The sequence below is a fragment of the Adiantum capillus-veneris genome, chromosome 16 (assembly GCF_014529385.1).
Source record: "Adiantum capillus-veneris isolate H3 chromosome 16, ASM1452938v2, whole genome shotgun sequence".
NCBI classification, from domain to species: Eukaryota; Viridiplantae; Streptophyta; class Polypodiopsida; order Polypodiales; family Pteridaceae; genus Adiantum; species Adiantum capillus-veneris.
In genome coordinates, this window is record NC_140946.1 from 56,334,362 (window position 1) to 56,358,331 (window position 23,970).

The following is a 23,970-nucleotide window of genomic DNA, read 5'->3' on the forward strand; positions in this document are numbered from 1 at the left end:
TTCAAGCCTCAAAACAAAACAAATGGTTTTTGACAAACAAGTTGAAACCCCCAAAACTTTCCCATTTCCAAGATTTGTTCACAGCATCTTAGACAGAAACATGAAGGAAGTTGCAAAGTTTTTGATTCATGCTCCAGAGTTTCTGGCGATGCTGCACGATATGGTACTAGCGTTGATGAAATACGATCTACTGCATGTTGTCGGTAAGAGTAGTTGGAGGACCTCGAGGGCCATCGAGTACGCAGATGGCGTTAGCAGACCAGGACTAGTTATTGCACACAACACTACTAGCAATTCCCTCGTATGAGCTCTAATTGTTTGCTTGGTGATTACTTGTTTCACAATGCTGCCAATTGTCCTGTAGATCTTCATTGCTTGCTAGTGCATCTTGCTTGGATAACTTATTTGATGTTTTCAGACCATGTCTACCTTGTGCAACGTCTAGGAGGGGAGAGTTATTCTGCACGAGCAGGGCGTGTGCATGTTGACGATAAAATGGTCTCACTGGAACAAACGGTAGTAGTGTTCACGATAATAGCTAGGCCTTCTCGCTCATAGAAAAAAAGCCTACCTCGTCTACATAGCGAGAGCATTCTTCAATACCATAGATTCTGTAGGCCTCCCTATTCATTCCAGCAGTAGAAGGTCGACAATGTCACTGTTTGCCTCGTCGCCATATTCGAATTGACCTTCACCTGCAGTAAAGCCTCTGCGCCTTCCCGACGTAGCAATCATAGCAGCTATGTGTGTATGTCCACCTTCAGTTACCTTACTCAGCTCGTTTCTGCAGGCGCAACTACTTATGGCCTAACTCTATCGTGTTTCACTGCAGACAGATCAAGAGAATCTTGGACACAACTCCTCTACATTTGCAACAGCGACATATTCCAACATGCGGTGAGTAAGAAGTGCCACATTTTAATCTTGAACACTGAGGACACAGTAAAAAGGAACACGTTGAAACTTGCATGCTGCCGTGGGAATGGCACGTTCCCTCGTATTATAATTGGGAGGACTATGCAAACTCCCCCGTGCAGGGACACTAGCACGTTTTCTTTTTTTTCTATAACATAAGAGATAAAGAACACATACAAATAATGAGATTACTCTTAGAACCTGGAGCATTGTGCGATCACTTTTCTAACTCTTCGTATTTATTCTTTGCAAGGGACATTCAAGAAATCAGTTATTGCGTGCCTCTTCTCAGTCCGAAACCCCACAACAACACAATCCAGCACTAGGTACATAGTTGTTTCAAACGCTTGAAGTGTTCGTTGCTTAGCCGTGACTAGTAACTAAATATCACAAGGTTCTGATCGCATTGAACCATTAAGATTGAGTCTGATTGAAGCCTTCAATGGACCATCACCGAAAGCATAGGATACACCTCAACAGATCGAGAGCGAGACATCGCACTTCAATCAAAAAGAAGGCTAGATTTCTACCATGCTCACAATCATGGATTGATATCGTCAATTTAGTACACCGATGGAGTTCAGAAATAGCAACGACGTTCATACCTTTAAGCATATGCTTTGTTTGTGGTGTAGTTTTCATCCAAAGAAGTGCCTCTTTTCATTGTACTCGAGCTCCAGACGAGACATCGATTTCAATGTTTGCTAGCAGTCTACTGGTATCCATCTTAGAGGCTACACAAATAGGAACCCAATGGGTGCAGTGCTCCGCTTGTGAGAACTCAAGCGCACGTCACAGATATTGTGTGCCCTTACTTCCAGACTACACCAAAAGAATATTGACCGGAAATCAGCTTCACATACAGCTACTGAGCATCATCGACATATCTGTCAACGCCATCTCAACAGTGACAACAATTGCGCAAGGTACACTAGACAGACGTTCAATATTAGATAACCCTCTGCTATCATGGAGTAAAGAGCATAGAACAACCTTCACATAGCAAGATCTAGCTACATCACAAGTGGCAGACATACTTGCATTCAATCTTGAGAACAACTTCGTACTACAGAAGTACATGTCGATGGTTGAACGGCTGAATAAGAAGCTTGGCCTCTGCATACTAAGTCAAGATAGTGTGAGCTAGATCATTCAACAACAACAAGACAACGCACCTTTTGCACTAGTGGCGCAACTGGACACGAGTTTGATGTTTGGTATCATTGAAAACATCGTTGAACCAGCCAGGAGAAGAGCATTCACTGCTAGCGATACTTACGAATTTGCTTCTCTGCAGCTCCGTGGCCGTCAACAATTGCTAGAGAGAACAATTACTTTCAAGCCCAACGGCATGCCTGCCGCATCAAGCTCCGTGAACGACATCACAATAGAGACAGCAGTGTTTCCATTCATGTTCCCTTTTGGGAAAGGCCAGTATGATGGTAAAATCAACTTCATTATATATGTGAAGATACGTGCATCGACTCTATTCTCCGTTTACACCCTGTACAAGCCATACATGCTCATAATATACCAACTAAAGTAGTCTCTTATGTTGGCTAACAATACACACACGAGCTTGTTGCAAAGGGACATTGACAACTACTAGAAGGCCAATCGTACAGCAACTGACGAGGATACTGTGAGACATGTGCTTCGGTACAGCACCCCTTCCAGCATGCCAGGCTCCTGCTCGTGGCACCGCAAGAACCTAAAGGACTTGATAGCAATGGTGGACGAATGGGGAATGCCTGATTTCTTCTTGACTTTCACTTCCGATGAGGTCACAGACACAAGATGGCTTGAGATTGACACGATCGAGCTAATTGCACGTCATTTGAACGCCTCCTTCACTTGGACAGACTGCCCAGTTGAATGCGCCCTCACCTTCCACACTAAGTTCCAAATGCTTATGTCCAAATATATACCTGCGAAAGGTGTGTTGGGCCGTGTGCAATACCACTTGGTTAGATATGAGGTCCAAAATAGAGGATCACTACATGCTCATGTCATACTGTGGATGTATGAAGTAGACAAAGAGCAAATATCTGCTGAGATAACTGCATACATCCCGCTAGAAACTAGCACTGTGGTTTTGCCAGAAGTGAGCCGCCTCCGACAACTCATTCTCAAGAAACAACTTCACAAGTGCCGTACAAGTTGTTACCACAGTCAAAGAGATGGAGTATGTAAACACGATTTTCCATTTCATGCGCAGCCAAATCCAAACCCAGTCTTCAACGAACAAAATCACAGATGGCAATACTTCAGGCCCCGACATGAAGACAAAAATGTCGTACCGTACCACCCTACACTGCTTCTGCTATGGGGTGCACATATGAATATACACCGGGTCACCAATTCATCGTTGTCCTACTACCTCTTGAAGTATGCACTTAAAACTGAACCAATGGGCCATCTCAACATCCGCTCAGAAGATGCATAGCGCTTAGGCCTAGGTGGCCTTGACATTGTGAAATTGAAGCTAATCTCAGCCTCTTTACTGTCGAAGCCTATCTCAGCAACAGAAGTGGCGTTAAATTGTTTGCAAATCCCAATCATTTCAAAGAGTGACACCATCCAATATGTCGACTCATCACCCCCGGCACTACGACAACGAATCATTTCTCCCAACAATGATGTTGTGCTGCACCCTATCGATCTATACTGCACACGACCACAAAGTCTGGAGAATCTGACATTCTACGACTTCCACAAGAATTACACAGTGACGAAGGGAAAAAAAGGGAAAAAAAGTATTTCAAAGGCGAACACCTACGGCCAATCGCTGGAGCGGCAACACCGACTGGTCCGTTTCACAGACTTCCACCCAAGGCATCATCCGGAGGCTTTCTTTTACAAGGTGCTGCTAAAGAGCATCACCTTCAGAAAGGAATCCCAGCTTCTCTCACCGGAGAACACGTCCAGGTCATACTATCTTGAGTGCAAACTTAGAAATACTGACAGATGAGGACCTTGAGATGTACATCACAGAGTATACACAACCAAATATGCTCACAACAGATCAAACACACCAATTTCACAACATGATACTACAGAAGACATCCTCAACAAAGGCTGCCTCATTTCAATCTCCAGATGTGCTGACAGACTACGAGCAACAGGACACGACTTCCCGTATCTCTACCCTTCTAAACGAGCTTCAAAACGTCCCGAACATGTCACTGACATCTGAACAAGCAGAGATATACAAGAAGCTCATAGCAACAAAGGGTGGTATGCATGTGATCACAGGCACTCCTCGCAGTGGCAAAAGCTTCCTCATAAGATATATCACAAGCCAACTCATAATGCAAGGGAAAACTGTCACACTCGCTGCTTCGACTGGTGTAGCGGCCACGAGGTTAAGCAGCATCGCAACAACTGTCCATTACCAATTCAAGATACCAGTGTGCACACAACAGTATCCCCTGTCAATCTCCGAAACTGATGACAGATACGTCAGTATCAAAGAAGCAAACACGATTATCATAGACGAGATTTCTATGTTGACAAAGCAAACTTTTGATCTCATAGTACGACAAATTGTGAATGTCACCAACGGCACACTGCTAGACCCATTCAAAGATAAAAATCTCTTCTTGTTCGGTGATTTGGCACAGTTTTTGCCGGTATGCAGGCATCAAAGCGATCATTGCTACTCATGCCACATCACAAGCTCCACTTATTGGTCCACTGCTACTACGTACATTATGTCTTGCTCGGTGCGCCATGCAAAAGATATCTCTTTCATAGAGTTCCTCAATACAATAAGAGTCAGGCTCCCCACAAAGAAAGAGATCCACGATGCGCTCGGTGATCGCATCATAATGCAGGATCAAATAGAGCAACACATGGATAGGAATATGACAATCATTTGCACACACAAGAGTGACGTTCGATATTATAATAACCTTCTCTTGGAACGCTTCCATCAGCATAGTCACATCATCCAAATCGGCCTCAAGACAAATGCACACAACGTCCCTAAGCTCCAAGCATGGCTTGAAGATCCCGACTTCCACACAATTGACAGAATAGTAGAAGGAGCAAAGGCGCTGATAACAGAGAACATAGACTTAACAATTGGAGCAGCCAATGGATCACTATGTCGCGTAGACGAAATCCTCCAAGATGAAGAAGGAGGCATCAAAGCAATCAAAGTCACACTCGACACATCCAAACAGGAACTTACACTTTGACGGTCAAAGCATAGCATACGGACATTCAATGGGCACTGGTACCATAAATCCACATTCCCACTAGCTCTCGCCTACGCTATGACTGGACACAAGTCCCAAGGCGCAACAATCAACACCAACGTCTTGCTCATTGTAAAAGAAGTTTTCGCCCTTGGCCTTCTATACGTGATGATATCACGCGTCACTGAGCGAACCCGGCTACATTTACTACAGCTCCCTACGCCAGAGATGTTCACACCATCTAGATTTTTAAACTTCTAGCTGGGAATGTTCCCTTCGCCCTCTCCAGTCTCAATTCCTCTTTCTATTAAACTGATGAAATCGCCTCTTAACTGCATTGTATATAAACCAGGAATTTTTGTTTAACTACTTATCTTATCTTCTGTGGACTTTTCATGTTCAATATGTTGCATTGCTCAGACATCTTCCCTATCACCCCTACTCACTCCGATCCACCTTTTGTAAATTTACTGCTCTTCCCTTTTTCAATTCATTCATTTGAGTTTGAACATTTGTCCGATCTTATGCTTCAGAAATACTGCAACAGATCATCAAAATAATTATTTTTTCGTGCAAGAAACTGAATCAAACAATGGATCACAACACGGTACATTTTGCACGCTTGTCTGATCTTGCATCTCCTTATGTATGCACATGCGAATCAATCACTCATCTTACTGTGCGTCTCTTCAAGCAGTACACGAACAATGCAAAGGAAACGCAACTAGCAATACAACCTAAGAGATTTTACCTCACGACTAATGAGATTGGCTAACTCAGCAGGCGAGAAACCCCATGCGTATATTGAGGGGTTCCATACTTTTCAAGAGCGTCGCAACTTCATGAATAAGTGCGATGCAAGATATAAAGCTCTAAACCAAACGACGATGGCCACACCAAGCACAGACAGAATGACAACAGGTACTATTAGAAAAGAAAAATATAATGCCTTCTGTCTGTTTCGCTAACCAGCTTGCTCCTACATCCTGCAGGTCTCATGAAGCAAATACTTGAAGAGTTGGACATCCAGTACGAGGATGATGACAATATGTTGCGTAATGTTGAAGCACAACAACTCCTCGACACAAAAACTGAAGGAGTTACACTGTACACGATGGAGCAGCTTCGGTTTGGTTACAACATTGATTTAGCTGAACTTTCAAAAGCTACTCAAGAAAATTGTGCCGCTATCTTGACAAATTTCATGACTTCGGCAAACCACACGCACGATGCAACTAATCCACCTATCACAATCTAGAAGGTAGCATGGCACTACAGTGAACACAAGGCAGTAAATTACGGACAACCAGCCTCTCCATACGAGCCAGTTCCGATAGACCAAGGCAAGTATGGATAACAAGTATCACTAGCTTCCATTCATTTCTCCACAGCACCGTCATTTTTTAATTAGCCTAACCAATTTGCATGGACTGTAGATTTAGACACTCATCAACAACCAGAGACAAGCATCGGCCTTTCACCCCAGAAAAAGCAGCGTCGTGGGAAGAATACATAGTCTATAGTATACGTTGCACGAAAAACGATAGGAGATACATCGGAGTCACAAATAACGTCCATAAATGTGTTAGCCAGCACAAGCACAATCCTCCGAGGAGAATGCAAGCGGACATGCAGGCACATAGTCTTTTCGAGGAAAATTTTGAAATTACCACTTTAGCAATCAGTACCAATATACATAAAGCTAGAAACTTAGAACATTTCTATATTAAACAACACAAAACAACAACTGCATTAGGTTATAACGTTTGTTCTGGACATCCACCAAGGTTGAGAAAATATTATTTTTTGAAAAAAAACAAGAAGGTATAGCTGTGAACTTCTGCCATCTTCATTTCATTGTTTTGTTCATTGACAACTTATCAACTTCTTTGATTGAAATGCTTTTTCTTTTCAGTTTAGAATGGGTAGGCCGATTCCAGTTGATCTGATTTAGCAGCAGTCAGAATTTCAGACTGCAATGTACATGTTGCAATACTGTCTTTACCCACATTTGCAAGAGCGGGTCCTCAGACACTACATGCATAAATGGAGTGAGTTCATTCCGTGGCCAATTCAGCCACCTACCCCATGGCATCCACATTACATCACTTGGAATGCACTCAGTCGACAAATCACCATCGACATCGCCGTGCTAGCTGGTTGCTCCACAAAAAACCATTGTATGTTGTTCGTGCAGATTGCGGACGTGCTCGGCCTACTCGAGACTATAGAATTAAATTAGTCTAACGTGGTCCCCAGCCACCTTCAGTCAGCTAAACAATTCGTTTCGCGCTATTTCTCTGTCAACTAGTTTCCCACACGCGCAACTCTGAAGAGCATCTTACCGATATAGCCCTTCCTTCTTGCATCAAAAACTCCCACTGATATGTGTTGTTACCTAGTCCGCCTCCTCTTCTCCACAGAACTTCTGTCCATTTCATTTTAAAGAAGTCATTGCATGCTACATTCAAAGCCTTCTAAACTCTCGTTTGCTTAGTTACATTCTTACTGCATCAACTTTTTGGCATGCTATTTACATTAAATCGTTTCAGTGACTTACACTCACTTAGCGTAACAACATTTCTGCAAAACAAATAATAAGCGCTCTATCTCTCTCCCCCTCTCTCTCACCTTTCATTTCTTCATTCTTCTTTACGGATGTATACTCTTGTTCAATGCTTGCATGAGATGAAAACAGTATATACATTTCTGCACATTCGAGTGACTTCTACTCCCTTACACCAAAAAGATTTGTCATTAAAAAACTAACAAACTCTCTCTCTCTCTCTCTCTCTCTCTCTCTCTCTCTCTCTGTGCTTTCACTTCTATGTCCTTTTCACTAATATATACTCTTCTTCAATGCCTCGATGCTTCTACCACTTCCGATTTTGCAGGCTGACGAAGCACTCTAGTGTGTTCATAGTATGGGTGAAACTTAATCCCATCTTGTGGATTCCCAAATAAATTGAAAATTCTCAACATGATTTTTGTTCAAAGTTGTGAAGAGGTTTACGTTTGTTTATGGATTTATATTTTTGGAAAGGGTACGATTATGGTGTTTGCACAAGAGTCAACCTCACTTCAAGAAATCCACAAGCACCACAAGTCATGCATTCCTTCGTTACTTGTCTGCTCGGAGAGGTCACACACTCTTGTTCCAAATGCTATATAAATAGGCAAATTTGTCGGATTAATTGTGATAGACCACCCAAGATCATGAGTTAGTAGGAAAAAAACCCTCAACTCCAAAATCTAACCACAATACAAACAAACAATTTATTGATTGTGTTACAAATCAATCAATATAAATCATTAGATTTTGTTGTGTGTGTGTGTGGGGGGGGGGGGGGGGGGGGGGGGTTCTCAAAGTTGACAATGTGAAATCGCAGAGCAATGGGAAGAATACATGAGAGAGAGAGAGAGAGAGAGAGAGAGAGTGACTACTAAACCAACCAACCTTGGTGATGAATCGATGTTTTTACAATGGTACCTAGATGTGCGTATGTAGTCACCTTCACAAATTGCCCTACCCAAAGTTTGACAAATAAGTAAAATAAATACCTAAAGCCAAAATAAATGTTGGGATCACATTTGAGATGCCATAACTATTTTTGGCCACTACCAACCGACTAGAAATATGTTGTCGTGGCCATAAATAGATTGACTATAAATTTTTTAAGGCATGCCTTTCTCCATGAACTTCTCATTGTCTTCATCTTCATTGTCATCTCCATGTGCAATTATAGACCCTGTCAACCTCCTAGGCATACTTTGTTTTTGCTTGCCACCTCTTGCAAGCTTTCCTTGTTTTACCTTGTCCTTGATGTCTTCTCTTTTTTCCCAAAGTTTGACAAATAAGTAAAATAAATACCTAAAGCCAAAATAAATGTTGGGATCACATTTGAGATGCCATAACTATTTTTGGCCACTACCAACCGACTAGAAATATGTTGTCGTGGCCATAAATAGATTGACTATAAATTTTTTAAGGCATGCCTTTCTCCATGAACTTCTCATTGTCTTCATCTTCATTGTCATCTCCATGTGCAATTATAGACCCTGTCAACCTCCTAGGCATACTTTGTTTTTGCTTGCCACCTCTTGCAAGCTTTCCTTGTTTTACCTTGTCCTTGATGTCTTCTCTTTTCTCCTCTGAAGCATCTTCAAATTACTCAAGTATCTTTGGAGTTTCAATGGAATAAGTGATTAAAAACTAGAAGTACCTTGAAAGCTAACTAATAGCTCTCTAATAGTTGGCTAATAAATAGATAATATTTGCTACTAACAACTGCCAAAAACTACCTAAAATGGTGTAATACCTTTCCAACAACACTTCAGTCGTAGCATGGATGGAGAACCACAAAACTTGAATCTCAGAAATATACACTAGGATCTCACCTTTGCTATCAAGACCATCCTTTTGACTCGTGGAGAAAATGGTAGCAATGTCACAAGTGCTAATTTTTTGGATTATTGGCAACTGTTGTCTTGAAGGGGTTGCAAGAAGACCTTATTGGGGACCCCCCTCAACAATCAAAGCCAATCATGAGTGCCACTGAATGCATGCCAAGTCCACCCGAGATCTTCAATGGGGGTAAACATAGAGGTGCTTGGAGCGCTATTTGTTGTTGTGAAGAGACCCAAGCTGCAAATAAAAAAGAAAACCTTTTGCAAACAAAGTCAAACCTTTCAGCAAACATTGATGGCCCTAAACTAATCAATAGTTGTCACTTATTCTCATAACTATATCCTTAGTGATTGTGCAACTATTAAACAAGCATCATATAGCTATTACCAGCTAATAGCTATAACCCACTAGCTATGGAAGACTAGCTACCTAATAATTGGTTAAAGGTGTTGGTCAAGTAGTTATTAATAACTGGTCAAAATTTGTCTTTAAAAAGTAATTATAGTCAGCTTTGGATATGTAATAGGTACTTACAAGTTATTAGACAGCTATTGGTTGTTAATAGCTAGGCAATATAATTGGCCACATAGTGAATGAGAAAGTATATACTACACACAATCAATCGCTATTGTGGAGCTTTTTAACAAGGATCGGAGGTAGCTATTTCCATTTAATAGCTCTCTAAGCCTAGCAAATAGCTATCACCCACTAGCTATGGAAGACAATACATACCTAATAGCTGGTTAAAAGTTATCTGACAAGCAGCTATTAACAACTAGTTAGAATCTACTTGAGAAGCAATTATAGCCAATTGTGGATATGTAATAGCTACCTAGACAGCTATCGCGGTTGTTAATAAATAAGAAATCTTGGTGGCACATAGTAAATGAGAAATTATTATCCTACACACAATCAATAGTTATTGTGAAGTTGTTTAACAACCATCTCGTAGCTATTACTAGCTAATAGCTCTCTATAGCTAGCAAATAGCTAACACCCACTAGTTATGGAAGACATTAATAGCTACCTAATAGCTACTTAAAATCTATCTATCAAGCAGTTATTAGTCAATAGCCTAAAAGTTGTCTGAGAAGCAGTTATAACCAACTTTGGATATGCAATAGCTACCCACAAGTTGTTAATAGCTATTGGTTGTTAATAACTAGGTAATATCCACATAGTTAATGAGAAAGTATATACTACACACAAGCAATAGCTATTGTGGATCTATTTAGCAAGCATCAAGAAGCTATTATCAGCTAATAGATCTCTATAGCTAGAAAATAGCTATCACCCTCTAGCTATGGGAGACAATAGCTACCTAATAATTGGTTAAATGTTGTCTGTTAAGCAAGTATTAATAATTGGTCAAAAAGTTGTCTGAGAAGAAATTATCATTAGGGCCAAAAACGATTCAAAAAGGGCTGTGTAAGGAATTGGTTAACTTACTAATTAGCAAAGCCGTTTATGGTCAAAACGGCTCCAAATTTGGCCGTTTTGGTCATTTAAAGCATATCTACGCAATCTAAAACGTATCTAGCTACATATCTCTAAATATTCAAAAAGATATCATTTTCTTCACATTCCTTTGGTGCTCACCTTGAAATTTGTTCTCATTTACATCACTTGGCGGCAAATAGGTTTTCCACTTTTGAATCACTCAACCTCTTATTTCTCTCACCTTTCACGAGCTTTCTCTCTTCTTTTTTGCTGCACCTTGTTCTGCTACTACGTTATCCCCATTATTCTTTCTGTGTGTTCATTACTTACAATGAGTAATACATCTTCCATTAGTGATAACCGCAAATTTCACTTGAACATTAAGCTAAGCCACGAATATGCTACTATGTGGAGTGTCTATGAAAGACCAGTTACAACTCCAAATGAAGCACAACAACTTCTCAACGAGGGAAAGAACACATTGATATATGGACAGATGGGAGCTTGTATCCACTGGATCCTAGCACTGGAAGGTATCCATCTTTTCACACACCTCATGATTTGATGAGATTTGTCGGAGATGGGGTTGATGGCTTACTGAGATATAGTTCTAGGCTATCTCCTTTACACATTGATCATACACATTACATTCAATATCTCAAAACTGTTTTGTCTTCAAATGCAACAAGAATTTTAGAACTTGAAAACCAAATAGCGTCTTTAAAACAAGAAAATCATCAGCTTCAGAATTTAAAAGAAACTCCAATAGGATTAAGAGCACGAGTAAAACGAATGAGAGATGCAGTAAACTTAACAAAAGGTTCTGGACAAAGAAAAAAAAGGTTAAAGATTACTAGAGAACATGTGACTAGCCTTTTAGGATTTGATATGTCCAATGTTCAAGAAAGAGTGAGATTTTTGAATGAGGTAATGAACAAAAGTGACATTTTGAAACTTTTAAAACTGTTTGAAAATTGAATTCAAAAAAAATGGTATTTCAAAATTTATTAAAAGATATGGGTTTATTGGTCCAACCTTCTCAAATGCAAGAAGTTTGTGACACAGTGGGGGTGAGTAGAAGGGGTTACAAGGCCATCTCTAAAACATGGTTTCAGGTTTTAAAGTATTACAAGATTAAAGCTTTTGGGTCGCCTAGGCCTCACAATGTTGGGAAAGTAAGGACTCTGTTAAACGAAGAAATACCCGAACATTTTGGAGAGTACTATCATATAGAACGAACGATGCCGTACAAAACACAGAAAAAAATCTTCTTTTGAGTATAATGTTTTTAATAACATTTGGATGAGTATAATAAAAGTTCAATCTGCTATGGTGAGATACTATAACATGCGAGAAGTAGATTGTGAAGGAAAACTTATATTCGTTATAAAATTGGATGAAGCTCAAATTCAAAAATGTCAAAAAATGGAAAGAGTGTCCATATTCCTAATGAATAGAGCATTGGATTATAGCCAGGGTAAGCTTGATTCCCCATATCACAAAACTCAATCAGAAATGGAGCTTTGGTGGATTGGAGCAGCTCAAATACCAGTAGAAAATCACGATACATTGAAATGGCTCTTTTTGCAGACCGATATCCCTTCTATTATACAGGACCAAAATGCAGGTGAACAACTCCATGTAGATGGCATGGGCGACTTTATTGTAGAATGGCACTTGAGTGCCAACCTAAAAGCATTGAAGTGCATGTTTGGTGTATGTGGAGGTGCCAATACCAAGTATCCATGTTTGTATTGCATGGCAAGCACTGGAACAAAAGGATGGCTTCCAGAACATGAGGCTGGGGGAAAACCACCATCGACAAATAGTGTGAACGTCATCGACTACCCATCATCTTCTATGATTTGGGATCCAATTCTAGCAATAGATTCAAAAAATGTACATATATGTACAATGCATGCAGAGATTAGAATCTTGGACAAATTGCTTCGACTCCATCTTGATTATGTATATTCTATTAATCCAAGTAAACTTGCAGACGAGTGCATAGAAAAATGTGAGGCTTTGCCCTCTCGAATGGGTTTTCATGGTGGTCGAGTGCATCTAAAAAAAAATCCTACTCTTTCAAAAGGAGCGGGTGATGTTTTGCACGATGTTTCAATGGGTGCAGCAAAAGCTAGAAGATCTTTGAGCAACCATGACAACAAACAAGTTGACGCTATGTGGAACTGCTGGAAGGATCTTTATGTAACAACAACCAATGTCAAAACTAGACCAGATGTAGCCAACAAACGCATGGAAGTGCGGAAGAAGCTCGACATTTTTTTGAAAGTTTTGAGACAACAAGTTAGCTCTGCTACTTATGCAGATGATTTTAAAAAGACAATAAACCTTTTAATTGTTGTCACAGATGCTTGGGGAGCAAAAGACATCACATATTACTTGGTGAGTATTCAAATACTTTTGAAAGTTTGGATAGTATTTTACATTGCATCCTATGAGTTCAATTAACCTTTTTTCTTAATTTTTAGCATATTATTTACCTGCATGGACCATATTTTGCAAAACAAGGACCCCTTGCAACATGGAATACCAAGGGAATGGAAAAAACTCACTATCAATTGAGGACTTAATTTTTCAGATGTATGAGAAAGGGAGGGGGACAAAGAAGGAGCAATGCACTAAAGGAATTATTCAATTGGTTCTATAGGAGGCAATTACAACGGATGAGATCAAACAACCATGTTGCTAAACCACAAATGGAGATTAATGCTTCACTTTGAAACTTTGTACCGAGTCTTTATAAAGAGATCCAAATTCAAAAAAGATATTTTTATGCAAAATATTATCAATTTTACTCAGTTTTTGATTTTTTCGGTATCACTAGGCATGCCACCCCTATATCTCAAAAACTTTCTTATTTTATAGTCCACAAGAAGGTTGACATTTGTCTCCTTAGTTGCTGCTGCATAGCTAGAGTAGCAAAGAAAGTATCCTGCTCTTGAGGCATTGAATCCTGCAGCATACCCAAATATTCTAAGTGTTGCAGCTCTCTCAAGTAGCATGATCTTGTTTGCATTGATTTGAAGGGGAGTGTACCCCATAAACCGTGACAATATCTTCAGAGCAAATATTGGCAACTCAGGATCTTCAGAATACTGCATGTGAAAAGCACAAAAGGTGGCACTATCCAATGTAGGCATGTAGTGCATGAGAGAGGAGGCATCCCTTCTTGAAGTTCCCTCTATTGCTTTCCCTCTCGAGCCTTTAGCTCTCCCAAGAAAATTGTATTTGTCAAGGAGTTCAATCTACAAAACAATAAATAATGAGTAATTAAAACAAGCTTGAAAAAAGGAAGATTTTAGGAAGGGAGATCAAGGTGTAACTAAATCTACCTTTTGCAACTCATCCTCTGCAATGACTTTTTCTTGAAGGAGATTGCATGATCCAATCATCTCTCTTATGTCAACATCCTTATCAACTTCCTTTAGCTTAAAGTCTCTGCCAAAAGATTGGATGCCTAGCTCAACAAGTCTCTTCTCAAAATCATCATCTTTGAGAGTAGGTTTCTCCTCTTCCACTCTTTTCATGCATAGAGCAAGTGCATCAAGAGTAGGAAGAAATAATTTATTGGATGTTTGAAGATCAAGTGCCAAAAACTCCTCTTTTGACTCTTCTTCTATGTCAAAATGAAATCTTTGGCCACCTCAAAAGCTTCAAAAATGGTGGCAATACAGTAGTCCTCCCTCATATTAAGCAGACATTGAATATGATGGAGAGGGATATACTCTTTTCCATTGATATAGAAGTAGGGAAGGTTTGGAACAGTAAGGGAGGCCTCAGACACCTCTATCTCCTCTATGGGCTCATCAATGACAGTACTAGCTCTAAATTGAGCCACATCAAAATTTGAACTTTCCTGCTTGCAGCATCAATTTCCTCCTCCTCTAGAATTTCACTTTTCTCAAGCTGCAAGACTGTGGAAACATTTGTATTTGTTCCCTCTTTGTCTGTACCTTTCACTTCATCACCTTTGCCTTGCATATCAACTTTAAGGAACAAAAAGAACAGAAAGGCAACTTTTGTTGGAACAAGGTTGCAAGGCTTTGAATGTAATTGACAAGAAATGATAGTTGGACAAATAAATGAAGTCTTCTTAGAAAATCTTACAAACCTCCTTATTACTTTTCCTTTTTCAATTGAGTTGGTAGTAAATTTAGTTAGATGGCAATAGGTCTTACCATCCAAAACCAAACACTTACCCTCAATTGTCTCTTCAAACTCTTTAAATTCTTCTGACAAAAAGTCCTTCAATTTGTCTAGCATCACTGCAAGATCAAACAAAGGATTGAATATTTCATATGCCTTGGTGTACACTTCCATGTCACCACCATCCATGACAGCAACCAAGAGCTTCTCACTTGGGCTCTCCTCTAAAATCTCTTCACGACCTTCACTCATGATTCGGTTGAAAGTTGGAAGGAAGCAAGACCAAAATGAAGCGATAAAGCCACGACCAAGATCCTGCTATATACTCCTATCGCTTCGTGCGGTGGCTTAGGTTGTGGAGGCAAAACCCAAACAGAGCGATAGAAGCACCAGCCACACTCTGTCGGCTACGGCTATCGCGTCATGAAAGTGGTTAAGAAGGTGCCAATAAAACCCAAACAATGTGATAGCGCACTAAGGAAAACTTTGCAAGCATACCCCCTTGCGTCGTGCAGGACAAGTGTGGATGGATAAGGAGAGAGCTCTAAAATAGAGGTAATGTGAGAGAATTAGAAAGCTTGAAAGCTCAAGATTCTTGCGTCGTGCAGCGTAAACTAAAAGTAACATGCTGAAAAAATACAAGATCAAGCTTATATAAGGAGTCCAAAGTTACCGTTATGGACACATGTCACACATGCACACGTGCCACGTGGAAATATTTCAACAGACACTGTACAGAGGGTTGGATGTATAAAAAGCTCTTGTCACGTGTTCATTTTTTATCTCCGCGTGTTCGCGTGTTTGCGTCGTTTCACACCTAACATCCTCCTCCACATGCCTCTTTAATCTTATGTTACATTTTCCTCATCGACCCACACACTCTCTTTCGTGATATTCCATCTAACCCGACCGACGCGATATCAAACAATTGCAAACTTCAAGAGTACCTCGCTTGCAAACATCAAGAACCCTTACGACGCGATCACCAGCACATCCAGGTTGTGGCACGACCTCATATCGCTTCTTGTAGGCTTACCACGTGCTAGGGGTTACTTCATGACTGTGGGAGGACGTCCTACCATGTATTGCTTCAGCCTCCCTCCTAACGCGATAGCGTGATCTTCCAGATTGTGGGAGGACGTCCTATCGCATCCTGCGGTAGTGCTTCAACCTCCCTCACGACCCGATAGCGTGCTCTTCCAGACTGTGGGAGGATGTCCTGTCGCGTTCTTTGCGGTATTTCTACATCATTCCTTACGACGCGATAGGGGGTACTTCCACACTGTGGGAGGACGTCTTATCACATCCTGTGGTATTTTTTGAGCCTTCCTCGCGACGTGATAGGGTGATCTTCCAGACTGTGGTAGGTGAGGCCTCTTATCGCATTGTCCGCAGACCTTGTGTTGACTAATTTTGTGGCATTGGACAACACTTTCCGACCATCAAATGGCAAGGACAAACAAAATAGCAAGAAAAGTTTATTAAGCTCCAAAAGATTCAAAGAAAGATGATGATGGTGACCAGGAAGAATTAGTTGGGAAGAAAGAAGAGAAACCACCTACACAACCTCGCCAAAGGGCTACTGCTAGGAAGAGATTGAGTTATCAAGTCAAATCTCTAAGGGAGATAAGGAAAGCACAAAAGTCAATTGTCTTCTTATTCCAAAGAAATTTCAAATAGACTTGTGAGCATGATGAATATCAAAACCTTTGTTTTAGTAAGGTGGCAATCTCAAGCCTTGATGTGCGTTCAAAAGGCTACTAAGGATTTCCTTATAGACTTTATGAATGATAGCTACATTGCAGCTGCATTTGCTCACAGGGTCACACTGATGAGCAAAGATTTTGTGCTTGTCTCAAGGCTGAGGTACAAGTTTTATAAGGCTCTTGAGCTTATTCCTAGTGAGGATCTTAGGGCCTTCCAATTTTAAATATCCCCCCTTCCAAGCAGCAGAAGAATTCAGGGGTTGTCATTGAAGATGTTACACATCAGTATGAGACAAGAAAGGCCCAGGATATCAAAGCAAGCAAGGAGGTTGAGAAGGATCAAGACATGATGTCAGAGGATGGTAACCTTACAGAGCAAGCAAAAATTTTAAGAGCATCCAACTCTCTCCTTTATGAAGAAGTGACTGGCCAAATGGTTGTGGATGTCTCCATGTGTGGGGATAACGAGGTGTACTGTGACATATTCCCTTAAGACACAAGTATGCTTGTAAACCCCAACATTGAGCTTGGAGACACTCTGCTCTTTATCTATCTCAGGTATGTGCTGCCCCTTTGTGCATGTGCGCCTACAAGGGCTTGATGGGGGTTTTTCTTTTTCATGTGTCTTATGAGAGATCTTCCAGAGGATATACCTATGAAAATTTCCATACTTGATCCTCTAGTGACATAGTGTCTATTAACAAGCAAGGAAGACTTTCAAGTTTTTTGAAGATTTTGACATGCTGACCTGCAATTACATAATAGACCCCCATGTTGAAGGGTAAATCTTAAATCCTAACAACTTATAACATTCTGTAGTATTCCTAGCTAATGGTTATTTTTTTTGTAGAGGACATTGGAGTCTTATTATATTCAATCTTTTGGATAAAGATATTATATTTATGAATTCATATATCCATGGGAGAAGTAAACTGTAAGTATAAAGTAAGATGTATGCTTGATGGCCCATTGTTTTTCTATTAGTAGCTTTTTCATTGATGTCTTCTTGCAGTGCTGCCAAACTTATCGTTGGTCACCTGAGTACCACAAATAATGATTACAATATAGAAGGTTTCAAGTACTACAATCAAAAAGTACCTTTACAAACAGACTCAACATCTTGTGGATGCAGGGTGCTTGCCAATGCATGGAGATATCTTGAGTCAAGGTGTAGGATGACTACACTCACTGTGAGTGTGTATCTCATGTGCCATTGATTTGTTTTGACTTCCTAACTATGCATATACTCATGTCTTTATTTTCTTTTTCTATTTGTTGTAGTTGCATGAATATCCGGAGTCTTGGGTCACGTGGGTGAGAGAAAAGGCTGTTTCTATGGTTTTGGAAAGATCAATAAACCCAAATGATCCAGACTCTCCTATGACACCAAAGATGAAATAGAGTCTCCTTTGCCACCAAACAAAGGTAGAGCCACCAAGGGTTTGGATGCAAAGAAAAGGGATCACAAGAAGAAGAGTCCTGCAAAGAAGATCCACACAAAGAAAAGCCAAACAAAGAAGAGTCCTACAAAGAAAAGTGATACAAAGAAGAGCCCCACCAAGAAGAAGAGCCCTGCAAAAAGAAAATCAGATGCCAAGAGGAAGAGCCCCACGAAGGAGAGCCCTGTAAAAAGAAAAGCAGATACAAAGGGCCATCCATTCCACTCACCATTGAAATTCAAGGTTCAAAAGCGTCGTTCAGCTAAGAACAGTAAGAGAGAGGCAGAGGCACCTAGCTCACCTGCCAAGCTACCATTCATGTTGCCAAAGAAGGTTGCCAGGTCACCCAAGCCAACCACTCCTCAGGAGCCCAAAGCACCAACCCCTGCCAAGTCCCCCGTGCCAACCCTTGAGGAGCCCAAGTCACCACCACCCCCTCCTGAACTGACTTCACCCCGTCCTGAACACAAAAGAAAAAGGGTCTCTGAGGATGCAGAATCCTCTCATGCAAAAAGAAAAGTGGAGTTTCATGATTGATTACTCCACAAAAGTCTACACTTTTGTTCATTTTGTCCATATGAACATATACCCTTTGGTGGTTCATAATTTTGTACTTCAAATACTTAATACCAACGATTTGATTCTTAAATGTGTATCATGGTGTAATGTCAGTTTAAAACAACATAAATAATGATCACAATAAGATAGAAAAGACAAATATATTTGCAAAATGCAATGATTACAATATTGAACTTGGTTTTTCAAGTCCTTGCAAGTGGCTCAAATGCAACTCTTTTTGGGGAAGGCATGTGATGCAAGAGGTTGAATTCTCCATCCTTGTGCTCACCACAATTCCATCCACTTTGAATCTATACGCAGGAGATGTTTCATCAAGAAACTCAAGGGATTCTCTAACATCCTGTAGTCTCCAATTTGTTGTTACTATAAGGCTTCTATGCTTAGTGTGTGGATGGACTGTGACCTTTAGTTCAAACTCTAGACAATTTTCCTCAGAGTCGAGAGGAACCCAAATACCTAATTTGCTTCTCCATCTCCTATAGTCATAGCCCAGAAATAATGATTGACGACATAGTTGATATGAGATAGACATAGAATCTGGGCTTACTCTACAACTAATATTATTGCCGATATGGAAAAAAATTTTGGTACTCCATCCGTCTCCAAGTACATTATCCAGTTCAGCCATAGAAAGTCTTCTATTAAGCCACATCGCCTTTGTCCTTTGCAAGTCCATTGTTTTGAAACATGCCACAAAGACATGTATAGGCAAGAACCATTGAACTTTAATCCTTCTTGATATTTTTCCGGATGACATAGCTTTAAGGATGTCTTCTTTGATCTTGGATTAAAGATTGATATAGTACATGCATCAGGAGCTTCCCAGTCAAGTGAACTTATGCTGGGAACGGGTAACTGATGTGGTTCTCCATATGCACCTTCTCGTGATGGAACCTTGTATTCTGCAAAATGGACAAAAAAATCCATTGTTTTGTAAAAAAGAAGGTGGCTTGTCAACATACATAGCATTTGCAATCCCTTTATGCATTGCTTTGAACGTCCCACTTAGACTCTCCACAAGCTTAGACTCTCCACAGGCTGTCATTCCACAGCTATTGAAGGAAATATGTGTGGAATGGAATCAAAATATGAGAAAAAACAATGGGAGAATGAAAATTTCATTGTATCAAATAAAAGTTTTTTTTAACTCACAGTAAGAATGCAGTGTGGGATGTTCGTCCAAGTCTAACACCATATCCTTGGCCATGTGCACATGCTGAACCTTAGCTAGCCAGCCATTGTCGGTCACTTTGAAACCAAGAACACGACCTTTCCAATGGTTTTTTACTTTATCACATTTAGTTCTCTTCACTCTGTGTATACCTTTACATGAAGGAAGCATTGTTACCCAGTCATTCACACAAAAAGATATGGGTTTCCAAAGATCATCCTCTCTAACGTTATGAAAGTCACAAGAAGTTATATTATGTGAAGGGTGACGTGCAGAAGACGTCATGGAAACTTGGAGATTAGAAAACAAAGAGAAAATACAGAGACAGAAAGACAAACCTCTCACAAAATAGAGGGAAAGTGAAAAAGTATTCAAGTAGGTGATTTGTCATTACTACCCTTGTTTTTAGAGCCTTCTCACATAGCTTTTGTATCTTTTGACAGCAATTTTGTGAAATATAAAATAGAATAAAAGATGAGACTTCCTTGCTTTGGGCTGCAAATTTAATGAGCTTACTCGCCAAAAGCACCTAAATATAGCAGTTTCAGCCTTATGATCAAGACATTTAGCCGCTTTCCGTCAAAATAAGACCACCAAAGCCGAAGTTAGAGGAGACAAGAGTGCCATACTTTTGTATACGTGTCAAATGACTATTGGACTATTCCTTAATCCTTAGATTAACAAACAGCCCTTTTCTGGCCGTTTTTGGCCCTAATGAGCCAATTTTGGATATGTAATAGCTACTACAAGCTATGAGGTAGCTATTGCTTGGTAATAACTAGGAAATACTAGCGCATAGTGAATGAGAAATTATATATACTACACACAATCAATAGCTATTTAACAAGCATCTCATAGCTATTATGAGCTAATACCGATTTCGTAGCTACCAAAATGCTATTAAGGAGTCTGTGTGCTACACAATAGCATTATAATAAGTGGGCAAAAGCTATTTGACTAGATATAATACCAAGATTGCATCTATAATAGCTACCTAAAAACTATAATTAGACACATGTTAGCTCTATTAATAGCTAGCCAATAATGGCCATATAGTGAAAAAGAAGTTATATGTATTAACCATAACCCAAGCAACAACTACTTAAATAAGCATCAGACAACTATCACCAGCTTGTAACTTTTTGATAGCTAGCAAATAGTGTTACATGTTTGTATGTTAGAGAGTAGCAAACCAGAAGTTGCCTATCCAGTAGTTATAGCCAAGCTTGCATCTGTGATAGGTATCTTATGCTTATTCGATAGCTTTACAATAGCTGACGATACAAGTGTGATTAAGATTTTGTTCCTTCGAAGTTTGAGTTAGCAATATTGGCAACATACCAATCCGTAGTGGACATTGTCTTTGCACCCAAACATCATCTTCACAAAAGCAGAGATCTTTACTCTGCATCCCATTGCCAATCAAAAAACATTTAGGTTTAATTACCAATCTACCCCTATAATTTTTGAAAGTTCCCCAAATACCCCTCATATTTGTCCAAAATTTCCCAAAATGCCCTTCAATTTTGCCAAAATTCCAAAAATACCCCTAATTAACCTCGCAAAAATTTCTAAAAACAATTTTTTTTGCAACTCTTTATAGGGAAATTCGTTCTCCTCAATAGAAAATGATAGAACTAAGATTTTAGATGGTATTGAGGTCTCTTCAGATAAAATCGTTCATTATTTTTAAACACATACACCTCTATTTGTGACCTCAATTTTGTCTAAGACGCTAAAAGATAGAATTCCATTGTCATAAACATTAGACTATGCAAAAATTGGGGCAATCCATCCCAAATGATGCAACCTGGGTATATTGGAAATTTTTGAAATTTGAGGGGTAATTTGGGAATTTCCACAAATTATAGGGGTATTTTGGTAATTTTCTCAATCAATTAACATGCACAAAGTTGCAAAACAAAAGTTGTGAAAAGGTTGTTTGCATGGTAGCATGCAAACACCCACCACCATTTTTATCATAAAGCCCATTCCTCAGGCTATGCAAAGCTCGTCAACAATGGTTATGGCTCCTTGAAATAGGCATAGCAGGTGACGGAGGGAACACAACTGATTTTCCTTGTTGTAATTGTAAAAGTGCATTGCCAACAAAAGCCTCCTAGTCTTTAAGTCTTGCCAAAAGTACGTTCTTTTGTTGCAGCCTCTCCTCAATTCCAAGGAGATAAAAAATTAGTAAAAATTGTTCAAACACACAATACAAGGTACAACAATATTTGTTAATGTTTTGCAAAACAACTTGTATGGCTACAACATTGTTTTTTTCTAACATGCCATTCTTTGCAGCACCAAGAACATCAAGAAATTGTAATTTTTCATTGATCATAGCTTGCAACTTCATCGACCTCTCCAACGGCACATTGCCACTAGTCTCAAGTGTGGCTAATTCTTCTCGTGCTTCCCGTAACCGATGAAAAAAGTGTATGCCTTTTGACTGAACTTGCATTTCCACTTGTGCTTGATATAGTTCTTTGGAAATTTGCACTTTATCACTCTCAAGTTGCCTAGCTTTAGCTTGTACATCAGACAACATGACATGTGTCAACTCTACATGCTTACTATCTGTCATATCCACACTGTTCTTTGATGATTCACCTAACAATATTGATTTTCTCATTGTTTTTCCCTCAATCATGTGTGTCTTTACTCTGGCCATCTTGTTGGAAAGCCCCTCCGTATGTGCTCCCAGCCGACTTGATGAGACCTCAGGCCATGACATCCCAAGCAATTTGTAGTTTGGACTTATCGAGAGACAACTCTGCCCATTGGCAATTTTCAAAAGCAAATGCTTTTGCAAACCAAGGAGTGAATTCACCGTTTATAGGAAGCTCCTAGTAAACCATTGGATATAGCATCATGAATTTATTGTGAAACTCTTGCCATATGTTTTGAAGTTTCATCTTCAGTTTTTTTGCTTGTACCATTATGAGCATAAATAAGTACTCTTTCTTTGAGACATCCATCAATTGGGGGTTGTCAACCCCAACCAAGCTAAGGTTGTAGACTTCATGAAAGTCCTATTTTGTCATGCAAACCTTTGGATACTAGATTTTTGTGTATGGAGGGGGGACCCACCTAAAAGGTACATATAAAACCAATTTTATAATTGAATGACCCCAAAAAAAAGTACTTTCCATTCTTCAAATGATCAAAACAACATTTATAATCAACATTTCACCACAAAAGAATTAACTAATAACATACTCCTCCTGAGAAGAAGGACCTTTGCATCATTAATACACCCTAATGATGAAACAAGTTGTATGTGTGTGTGTGTGTGTGTGTGTGTGTGTGTGTGTGAGTGAGAGAGAGAGAGAGAGAGAGAGAGTGTGTGTGTGACATTACAAAAAAGTGTGTGTGTGTGTGTGTGTGTGTGTGTGTGTGTGTGTGTGAGAGAGAGAGAGAGAGAGTGTTTAGTAATACTCTTTTTGCAAAAAACCAATACTCTTTTTTCCAAAAACCACCATAAGTATTCATTGTATCATTTATCCTCACAGAACGTTTTCATAACTCAAATGCTATATCTTAAATAACTACCTCTGCTAATGCTTATATCAAAGATCTTACAGTGCTATTTCTAACAACAACTACATGTCTGCTCAGAAAATATAGAGAACTTATGCACGTAATAAAACAATATGTATCTTGGTACCTAAAACGAACTTTCCGTCACCATTTGTGTACTTGTAAGCTCGTTAAAAACCACTCCCAACTTCGTTACTGTACCGAAAAAGGTATGAGTTATAGTATGATGATTAGTACTATGTTGTTCTATGTACCTTATGCATATGGTTACATGTATTTGAATACATGTTACTATGTTGTTTTGTGTGAAATCCTTGTTCATCATGTGTAGTGAAAACGTGTATACATGTGTGTATATGTATGTGTGTGTGCGCAAAAACCTTGATACGGCCATGCT

General features: G+C 39.7%; 1 protein-coding gene across 1 annotated transcript; it reads left to right on the forward strand.

The window, feature by feature from the left end:
• The first annotated feature begins 12,480 nt into the window (after positions 1 to 12,480).
• LOC147439084 (uncharacterized) lies at positions 12,481 to 21,723 on the forward strand. The gene is made up of 2 exons (XM_086483967.1): positions 12,481 to 13,257; positions 21,634 to 21,723. The coding sequence occupies exons 1-2, from the start codon at positions 12,481 to 12,483 to the stop codon at positions 21,721 to 21,723; spliced, it is 867 nt and encodes a 288-aa protein (XP_086340093.1).
• The last annotated feature ends 2,247 nt before the right edge of the window (positions 21,724 to 23,970 follow it).

Bases quoted from the DNA above. Each gene is read 5' to 3' on its own strand.
- LOC147439084 (XM_086483967.1), top strand. From the start codon at position 12,481: ATGGAGCTTTGGTGGATTGGAGCAGCTCAAATACCAGTAGAAAATCAC. The intron at 13,258-21,633 runs GTTTTGAGACAA...AACTCTTTATAG, and splicing joins AGCTCGACATTTTTTTGAAA to GGAAATTCGTTCTCCTCAAT.